Source organism: Chiloscyllium plagiosum, unplaced genomic scaffold (assembly GCF_037043375.1).
Source record: "Chiloscyllium plagiosum isolate Xiang-an unplaced genomic scaffold, Cpla_swu_hap1 HiC_scaffold_5, whole genome shotgun sequence".
In the NCBI taxonomy this organism is placed as follows: domain Eukaryota; kingdom Metazoa; phylum Chordata; class Chondrichthyes; order Orectolobiformes; family Hemiscylliidae; genus Chiloscyllium; species Chiloscyllium plagiosum.
The window spans coordinates 22180967-22191997 of NW_028270143.1; the positions used below are offsets into that span (position 1 = coordinate 22180967).

Consider the following 11031-nt stretch of genomic DNA (forward strand, 5'->3'; position numbering starts at 1 on the left):
CAATTAATTGCTTTGAACGTTTAGAGCCTCAGACACTTCTGGAATAATGCATTTAGTTTTGTTCATCACCTTGGGAAAGGCATACTTAACTTGGAAGGGGTTTAGTGCAGGCATAAACTACAGCAGATGCTCAATAGTGTATTATGTAGCCCTTCACAATTTGAGGGCTAAATTGTGAAGATTTGATAAATAAACTTCTTCCCTTATATTCAGCAAGATCAAAAGTACACAAGTAATCTGATCAAAGGACTCAGAGCAGTAGATATGGGTAAAGTGCTTCCTTTTGGGGTTCTGGGGGGAATTGAGAACAAGTGGACTAATCTTAAAATCAGATTTAGACCAGTAAAAACACATTACAATTGGAGCTCTGGAGGAATGGTGAGCTTTTTATTTGCGTTGTGATGCAGATCAGCTGTGATCTAAATTAAATGATGTTGAAGGCTAGAAGGACTGAAGCAAGAGAGAGATATTGGTGAGTGGAATCAAGCTAACACCAATGTATATTTTTCCAGAATAAAAATGAAGAACTACAGCAGATGCTCAAGATCTGAAACAAAAAGCCTCGGGCGACTGTCTGTGTGGAGTTTGCACATTCTCCCCGTGGGTTTCCTCCAGGTGCTCTGGTTTCCTCCCACAGTCCAAAGATGTGCAGGTTAGGTGAATCTGTCTTGTTAAATTGCCTATAGTGTTCAGGGATGTGTAGGTTAAGTGCATTAGTCAGGGCTAAGTACAGGAGTAGGGGAATGGATTTGGGTGGGTTTCTCTTACAGAAAGAGTGTGGACTTGTTGGGCCGATGGACTATTTCCACACTGTAGGGAATCTAAAAGAAAGATTAGCAAAACTCAGGTCGGGCAGCATCGGTGTGGAGAAGAATTAACTTGCTTCTCAAGAAGAGTCACCAGACTTGAAATGTTAATTCTGCTTTCTCCCCAGCGATGCTGCTGGACCTGCTGGGTTTCACCAGCAATTTCTACCTTTTTCTACTCCCACTTGCTATTTTCTTGCTACCTTATAGCTCATATGGACTATCTTAATCCTTTGAGTGCCATCTGGGAACAGGTCAATCAGATATTGTTTTGGATCAAAAACCCTTCCCTTGAACAGAGATACACGCCATTTCAACAGTTCCTACAGAAGAAACAAAAGAAAGCTAAACAATTGTATCAATTTAAACATGGCATTTTTTAATGCCATCTCTATCTGAAGCTCAGAAAGCAGATCATGAAATGAAATAAAATGAGCACAATAAACTTAGATTGAGATGGAAACTGAAGTAGTAATTGTGAAGTATTATTATCTGAAGAATGGAGTGTTGAGACATCCTCATAGGTTCACAGATGAAAAAACAGCTGGTTGTATATCACAGTGGTAACATGCAGCTCCCATACTCGTAGCACATGAAGTTCCCACAACAGAATAATGGGAATTCAAAAAACTCAGCCATCCATCAACAGGTATCTTAAAGAACCAACAATACATAAAAGACGTGGTGCAGTTTTATCAAAATGTGTCACACTGTCAACTATAGGTAAACTTTAAAATGTACTTAAGCCAGAACCCCAAATTCCAAAACCAGTTTTTGAGGAACTATTCACTTGTGTACTTTGTGGATTGTGTAGGGCCATTATTCAAAACAAAAGCAAATAAGTAAATGCTTAGCATTTTGGATATGACCACATGATTTCTAAAGGCTAAGAACAATCAGAGCGAGAAAGTGGTCACAGAAAAACTCTTTTTTTTTTCAGTACAACGTGCTCAAGGGTCAAATTCTGTGCCAAAAATGTTTTCAAAACATTATCAGTAGTTTGGGGATTAAACAACTAACGTTGACCGGTTGCCATCTGTAGAGTGCGGCACTTTGGAGAGGGATCACCAAACTCTCAAAACCATGACCAAAACTTATTATGAAAATCTAAAGGATTCAATTTCTTATTTGCAACCAGGGATTCTCCAAAACAAATTTACTGGCTTCAGCCCATTCAAATTAGTTAATTTGTTTTAAGGCCATAAAAAACTGATTAAAAATCAATCAAGTCAAAACAGAAACGTTCAACATGGCCATACTTCTCAAAAAGGTTTAGAGGAGCATGTAGTTAGTTGCACAGGTACATCTGAAAACCTCCCAAAACATAATAAGCAGATAAACATGCGAGAGCCACACAATTTAAATGCAGGTAAATTTTTGGTACTGCTGCTTTCTTAAGATGATTCATTAAAAGCAAAATTCCATGTTTGCTACAAATTAGTTTAAAAGGATGACAGCCAGACAGCAGAGTAATAAACCCTTCAACTCACATGTCTATACTGACTAACGAAACCAGACTATGCTAAATGCCATTTATCTGCACTTAGTGCATTGCCCATGCCATAGCATCTAAAGTGCTCATCCAGGTGCTTCAAGGTTTCAGTGTCCAGTATCGAGAAACAAGGATCTGGGGATGATTCAAACCACTTAAAAATCAGAAAATAACTGTGCAAACCAGAACCCTTCAGGTCTAAGGCCTAACAAATGTTTTAAGGTTGTAACAAGCTTTCCTTCCTCCTATATTCAATGGCCTGGCTACATGGTTCACGAAGACAAGCATCCCATTTGCCCGAGTCATAGAGATGTACAGCATGGAAACAGACCCTTCGGTCCAACTCATCCAAGCAGATAAGATCCTCTAAATTAATGTAGTCCCATTTAACACCACTTGGCTCAAATTCCTCTAAACCCTTCTTATTAATATACCCATGCAGATGCCTTTTAAATGTGGTCATAGTACCAGTCTCCATCACTTCCTCTGGCAGTTCATTCCATATATGCACCACTTGCTGTCTGAAAAAGTTACCCCTCAGGTCCTTTTTAAATCTTTCTCCTCTCACCTTAAACCTATGCCCTTTAGATTTGGACCCCCCTACCCTAGGGAGAAGTCCTTGGCTATTCACCCCATCCCTGCCCCTCAATATGTGAAACACAAAGCTAACACAACACAAAACCAGGACACGGAGGGACTTGATAGGCTGGGGGCGACAACACAGAAAACTAGCACACAGAGCACAGCTGTAAAGCTAATGGGACACCATCCCTTATTTTGAGGATGAGTGTGGAGGAACACTGCAACTGGAACAGGTGTCGGTGAGACCACAACTGAAGCATGTTTTTTTGGGGGGTATCTGACCCCTAAGGCAAAGATGTGGTTCCATGCAAAGCACTTCACTAGAACTCTCCCCAGTGTGGAAGGATTGTCCTTCTGAGTGAAGATTTAAACTGCCCAGAGTTTAGGAGAATGAGAGGTAATCCTACGGTGACATGGAGTGTCCCTCAACGGTCTTGACAAGGTCAAAGCTGAGAGGATGTTCCTCGTCCACCTCCTCCATCCAATGATGGCTGTAGGAACCAGGGGAACTCAGTCTCAGACATACATTGCCCCTCTCTCCTTCCTGCGTCTTAACCAAAAATAACACTTCATTTGTTGCTCCTTCTTGCTACCACGGCCACATCCCTGGTCAGTTTGATCTGGAAGAGCATTGTTTACTTGAATGACATTGTCACACACAGTACTACATGGAAGGAATAAATAGAAGAGAGCTAGAAAACTTGTTTACACAATTATAGTCAACCAGGTTGGTGTTAAATTTAGCAATAAGTCAATTTGCAAGAGCAAAGGTAATGTTCTTAGGACATGTTCAGACAAGGACAGCTGTCACCCAGACTTGGCAAAGTAAAAGTTTTAATTGACTTTCCCACCCCCACAACAAAATGAGAGAACATGAGGTTCTTGGGAGCGTGCAGATTTTAACAAAAGTTTGTACCTAATTTGTGTACAGTAGACTCATCTTTGACTAATTTGCCAAGGAAACAGGTAAAAGATGATATAGTCAACAAATGTTAGGCAGCCCTTGAAAGGCAGCAATTTTAATTTATGAACCTGTACTAACTGCACATAACTTTGCTAAGTCAATTAAATTAGCAGTAAATGCTAGCAATTTGGGAATTGGAACAAATCCCTTACAGGATGAATGGATAAGCCTGCAGCTTATTTATTGAATAAATTGAAACTATATCAGCAAAATCCTATTCTTCCACAGAATATGGAAGCATCGGTTTTAGCAGCTCTTCAACACTTCAAACTTTATGCTCAACATAGAAACAATAAAACTGTGGTTTCTGCCTCTTATTATCTGTCAAATTACATGGATAAATTTAAAAATAAGACTCCAAGGTGTAGTTTCAGATGTAGTTTCGACCTGCTGTCCTTTAACAAAAATGGTACATATTTCTAGGAAAGAAAACGTAATTGCTGATGCCTTATCCTGAACATAAATGGTTATCGATTCAACAGCATAACCAAGAAAGTTAAATACCGATTAAAAATCTGATGGGAAGAAGGAGTGAATGGCTGGAAGTTTTGGGTTTTGCTTGATGTTCAAATACTTCTAACCTCGTTAAGAACAGTTCTTTAAATAAAATGGTGTTTCATGTTTTATGCAAGAAGGTATATCAGAACCCTCACTGAGTTTATTATTTTTATTCTTTCAGCAATTTAGTCTCGGAGCTGTGAAACTGGGAAATGTGAGCAAAAAGTTCCTTTTGGGTTGTGATGCCAGCTTGTTTTAAAAGGAAAACAGATCAAATAAAGTTTTGTTTGTTTGTGAGATTAATTGCAGGTTGGTTCCTAATCAAAAGGTTCTGCAGATATTTGGTTACTGGGAAAGAGTTATAATGTTTGAACAGGCAGAAGTTGATAACTAACAAGATCAGTACCTGGAAATTGGTCCTGACAAGTCTAAAAATGATCTGACTCGTGGAGGAGATGATCAGTCTGTCAGGGAGGGGCCAAATTGGAGCTGGTCTTTGAAGTGTGCTTGTGAAAAAGGAATGTAGCTGTTGGTGCTATAGTATGAAGACCTGAGAGTTCCTTGACTCACAGGTTTTGGAAATTCAGAAAGTAGAAAACTTCAGGATTATAAATACTTCAGCCTTTAAGTGAACTGTAAGAGGTAACCCTGGTCGACATCTTCAGAAAATCAACCAAGAAAACATCTTTGCCTCAGAACAATGCATCATGAAAGCCACCTACGCAATCCAACCAGTTTCGTTACTTTTTTATTTATCCCATAACTGTGGTTATCGTTGGGGAGAATGGGATTGAAATGCAAAGGTTTGAGTTTATAAGATAGACCTTTTTTTGTGTAATATTGCTCCACTGAAGTTATTCTATTGTCAACAAATTGCCAAGGCTTTTGTTTAAAAGATACAAAGCAGTGTTTGGAATTGATAATTTGTAGAATCTGAGATTATTCAAAAAGTCTGATTCGGAACTTTTGGGTCAATTTTGAAAGTTTTAATTTTATTGTGCTGTGCTTCGAACACAGAGAGCTGAACTAAATCAGCCTGTCTGTCCCAGTGTTGGAAACATTGGGACACGTGAGAGGTGAAGGACTGTTGATGAAGAATGACAGCCTCAGGGATAACAAATTCATAGCTGAAAATGTGTTGCTGGAAAAGCACAGCAGGTCAGGCAGCATCCAAGGAACAGGAGTATCGATGTTTCGGGCATGAGCCCTTTTTCAGGAATGAGAAAAGTGTGCCAAGCAGGCTAAGATAAAAGGTAGGGAGGAGGGACTTGGGGGAGGGGCGTTGGAAATGCAATAGGTGAAAGGAGGTTAAGGTGAGGGTGATAGGCCGGAGTGGGGGTGGGGGTGGAGAGGTCGGGAAGAAGATTGCAGGTTAGGAAGGTGGTACTGAGTTCGAAGGTTGGGACTGAGACAAGGTGAGGGGAGAGGAAATGAGGAAACTGGAGAAATCTAAGTTCATCCCTTGTGGTTGGAGGGTTCCTAGGCGGAAGATGAGGCGCTCTTCCTCCAGCCGTCGTGTTGTTGTGGTCTGGCGATGGAGGAGTCAAAGGGCCTGCATGTCCTTGGTGGAGTGGGAGGGGGAGTTGAAGTGTTGAGCCACGGGGTGGTTGGTCCGGGTGTCCCAGAGGTGTTCTCTGAAACGCTCCGCAAGTAGGCGGCCTGTCTCCCCAATATAGAGGAGGCCACATCGGGTGCAGCGGATGCAGTAAATGATGTGTGTGGAGGTGCAGGTGAATTTGTGGGGGATATGGAAGGATCCCTTGGGGCCTTGGAGGGAAGTAAGGGCGGGGGGCGCAAATTTTGCATTTCTTGCGGTTGCAGGGGAAGGTGCCGAGAGTGTAGGTTGGGTTGGTGGGGGGTGTGGACCTGAAGAAGGGCTCATGCCCAAAACATCGATTCTCCTGCTCCTTGGATGCTGCCTGACCTGCTGCCCTTTTCCAACAACACATTTTCAGCTCTGATCTCCAGCATCTGCAGTCCTCACTTTCTCCCATAACAAATTCATACACTCCCAACTTTAACAGATGTGCTATGATTCTAATACTCCAAAAAGACTCATTCTCTACAATAAATTAAATTCACATACAAATTAATTTCAGTTCATAAACCATGTCAGAAGGAGAAAAAAAGAAAATTGTATAGAACAGAGATACAAAATAAAGTCAAGTTTACCACTTCACTGTTCCTACATAAATCCAATTGTGCATGGACTTGCCTTTGAATTTTTATGTATATAATATACACACATAAACAGTAAACATTTATTCTGCAGAATTACCTCAGTTCACCTTGGAGGTGGAGGGGATAGGTTGGATTGTTAATCACTGCAAGAAATTAATATATTGCTTGATAATGGAATTTATTCGCTAAATGTGGGAAGACTAACCAGGAAATGTTTTCTAAATCCATTTAATAGGTAATCTAAGAATCAACATGATTTTAAAAGTGTATTCAAATAGCAATTTCTTAAATACTTTCATCTTTTCCTCAAAATTAAAAAATGGCAGATAGTTAGATCATTTTAAATGCAATAAAACAATTAACATTTCACCATGCAATGTCAATCTCATCAACTTAGCTGTCAGCCTAATTATCTTTTTAACACTGAAATTGCACCTGAACCTTGAAGTAGTGAGTCATTGCACTGAATGCTGTGTTATTTTCTGCAGACCAAAGTCCACAGTAAACTCTCCTCAATGTTTAGTTAGAAATAGGAAAGCTAAAATTGTGGGTGTTCTATCCTATTGTGCATTTGTGGGCGGCATGGTGGCACAGTGGTTAGCACTGCTGCCTCACAGCGCCAGAGACCCGGGTTCAATACTGCCTCAGGCGACTGACTGTGTGGAGTTTGCACATTCTCTCCGTGTCTGCGTGGGTTTCCTCCCATAGTTCAAAGATGTGCTGGTCAGGTGAATTGGCCATGCTAAATTGCCCGTAGTGTTTGGTAAGGGGTAAATGTAGGGGTATGGGTGGGTTGCGCTTCGGTGGGTCGGTGTGGACTTGTTGGGCCGAAGGGCCTGTTTCCACACTGTAAGTAATCTAATCTAACATTTTAAAATGACATTACACTTTTTTGAACCAAGCTGATTAGTTTTATGATTCAAAATTATGATTGCACCTACATCACTAAAAAAAATGAACACATTGCATGGTCACTTTGTAAAGTGATTGAATACACTGAACACAGAAAAAACACTATATATTGCGATACCTCTCAAGGACATTATGTATTTGCAAACTAATCAAACAAGTCTTTTCGTGCAAAGTTAACCGTCATCTTAATGTACAGCAGGGAGGGACCTATTAATATGTTCTGGGGCAGGAAATAAAGCCTGACCAAATCCAACGCAACAACAAGTCTGTCTATCTTCAGCCAGAGTTCTATCCTATTTTGCAAAGATTCAATGTGCTGTCAAATAGTTCACATAAAATTTTCTTATCGACACAAATTGCAAGGATCAAAGTGCTAAAATGCAGTACTTGTACATGTACAGGGGACAGAAAACATTTGTAATTTCGTAATATTCACTTTATACTTGAGCTACGTTCCGAAAGCAGCAAACCTCTCATTTGGCTATCAGTATTTAAAAGGTCTGTCTTTTGTTTAAATACTAAGGAAAATCAATAAAAATGAAATAATTCGACATATTTACTCTATAAAACCTTTGGATAAAATAAAATTTAAATTATCTATTCTTTCTAATCATTTTCACCATCATCTGTAATTTCTGCACGTTACTTCAAACCAAACTATTCCCGCTGAGCGAAAACTACCCGTATCTACAATGAGACCACACCTTTATCAGGAAATCTACAACTAAGAAACTCATTATTGACTTTCGGCAGGATGTTACTCATGCCCACCTGCACATTAACAGCACAGAGGTGGAACGAGTGGAAAGTGTCAAGCTCCTGGGAGCAGTCATCCACAACAAGATTTCTTGGACTCTTCACGTGGATGCACTGGTTACAAAGTCCCAACAACATCTCTTCTTCCTCAGGAAGCTGAGGAAATTTGGGATGATGGTGAATACCCTTGCCAACTTTTATAGGTGCGCCATCGAGAGCAATCTGTCTGAATGTATCACGACCTGGTATGGCAACTACTGTTCGAGATCAGAGACGGATACACAGAATGGTGAACTCAGCCCAGACAATCACGAAGGTCAACCTCCTATCAATAGAATCCATCTACCAGGCCCGCTATCAAGGAAAGGCTGCCAGCATTCTCAAAGATCCATCCCAGCTTGGCAACGTTTTTCTACAACCTTTGTCACTGGGGAGAAGGTACAGAAGCCTGAACACGCACCAGCCGGTTTCGAAACAGTTTCTACCCTACTGTTGTTAGAATGCTGAATGGACTCTCAAACTCTTAACATTTGCCTGTACCTGTGTGTTTTTGTTTTTGCTGCGGCTTACCTATTATTTACTTATCTATGCTACTTAACTCTGTGATCTGCCTGTATTGCTCGCAAGACAAAGCTTTTCACTGTTCCTCCGTACACGTGACAATAAATTCAATTCAATTCAACTCAACTGAATTCAACTACAGGGAAATTTCCTGAACTTTTGATAGTAAGCAGCTGTGAGAAACAGAACGCCAACCATTTTTAGTTTCCAAGTACAAAAGGACCGCAAGTGGGTTAAAGCACATGGTTCCCTTTACCTCTTTTTTACCTGGAACCAGGCTACCGTGTTATCCCCTTAAGCAAAGGCACAACTTCGTCCTCAAACTACAATCGGCCAACAAAATTAGACGCAGGGTCGAAACGAAATTTGCAGAGGTTTACCCAAACATTTCGCTGTAATAGCTCTTTCCTGCACAGTATTATATTTCCAAAAAAGTACCGTGTTTCTTGCAGGAAGCCTGTAATTTTTGAAAGGAAATGACAGACCTCTAAGTGAGTAGCCAGGCATCTAGCTCCATCCTAGGTAACATTAAATACAATCATTCTTTCGTATTCCAGGGTTTCTACGCACCACCCGCGAGAAATCACATGACAGCACACAAATTGAAGTATTTAAAGTACAAACTTTTTTTCACAAAATGCATAAAAGTGTACTTACCTCAGCAAAGTAGTTGTCCATTCTTTAATTATAATTCACTCTGTAAAAGTTTACTGCCGACAAAATGCACAGACTAAACCGTGGATTAACGATGTGTGCAACAAATAAAGGAAGTATTCCACTTCTCAAGTTTCACAGTTACTCCATGTTACCACCAGTCTTTCGCTCAACATTAATTCGCACTGAATCCTTTGTTTAAATGTTTCCTTAAATCGAGGTGATTGTGGGACACACACTCGCTCATCGCTGTTCACTTAAATTACGGTGTTCTTAAAATTAATAAATGCAAATTAACTCAAGCTCCTGCAGAATTAAAAAGTTTGACTTTTATTAAAACTCATCTCCTTTGTCCGACACACACACATTATTTTTGTTGGGTGAAATTGCGTCTCTGACCCGACCCAATAGACTTGCAATCCCCAGTGACTCATAAAGCTCCACCCTGTTACTTCAGCCCAGCCTCCTCCACGAAACCATATAAGGAGGTTGGTTCCTCATCACTTCAAAAGATTTGAATGTAAACCATATTACTGTGCCTCCAAACTGCCAAATTTAATAACTTCAGAAGAGCCAAGGTCATCTTCGGTTTGAAATGTTAAAGTGTTTAAACCTCAACACATTCGATACCACAGTCCCTGGAAGATTATTGTTAATCCAGATTAGACTAAGAGATAGATTATAATGATTAAGCGAAAGTGAGTACTGCAGCCCTGATGAAAGGCTTTTGCCCGAAACGTCAATGTTCCTGCTCCTCGGATACTGCTTGACCTGCTGTGCTTTCCCAACACCACACTCTCAAAATTATAATGATTACTCACCAAATCGTAATACCTTTCCAGATTATTAAACATAGTTTGTTTTGGGATTCTAATGATTTGGAGATGCCGGTGTTGGACTGGGGTGTCCAAAGTTATAAATCACACGACACCAGGTTATCGTCCAACAGGTTTAATTGGAAGCACACTAGCTTTCGGAGCGCCGCTCCTTCAATAGGTGGTTGGGGAATTCTAAAGTCATCTTTCAATCAGCTCCTATGGCACAACATCTCCCCCAATCAAGTGAGATTAACAGCAAGGTCCTGAAAAATGACAACCATTTTCCATATTTTAGGTCACTCGTTTTGACAAAAGCAGTGACTAAATTCATCATAAAATTAATTTTTGTTTGATTGTCAATGGTGTACAGTATCAAAGAGTGTGGGGCTGGAAAAGCATAGCGGGTCAGGCAGCATCCGAGGAGCAGGAGAGTCGGCGTTTCTCTTCATCAGGACATTCCTAATGCAGAGCTTGTGCTCGAAATGTCGAGTCTCCTGCTCCCCTCGGATGCTGCCTGACCTGCTATGTTTTTCCAGCCGCACACTCTTTGACTCTGATCTCTAGCATCTGCAGTCCTCACTTTCTCCCAATGGCACACAGTATGTGTGGCATCTTGTAAAGTCCTGCTTTTGGAATAAAAACAGCCTAATTACAGGTTAAAGCTCTGAGACACATTCTAGACAAGGCCTTCAGTTCAGTGTCTGACCTGAGATATCACCTTTTGTACATTCCTTTCAATCTGCCTGATTGTCATGACAGCATAGCACTGACATTGACTTTATAAAGAATTTACATCTAAAAGTCTTG

At 40.5% G+C, this 11031-nt stretch overlaps 1 protein-coding gene across 1 annotated transcript in view; it reads right to left on the reverse strand.

Moving 5' to 3' along the window:
- myo10 (myosin X) overlaps nt 1–10495 on the reverse strand; it is a 333744-nt gene extending 323249 nt beyond the window's left edge. Inside the window, exon 1 of the mRNA XM_087987033.1 lies at nt 9191–10495. Within this exon, the coding sequence (XP_087843159.1) occupies nt 9191–9259 (69 nt within the window). The 5' untranslated portion in view covers nt 9260–10495. The remainder of the gene's footprint in view (nt 1–9190) is intronic.
- Between the last annotated feature and the right edge of the window lie 536 nt (nt 10496–11031).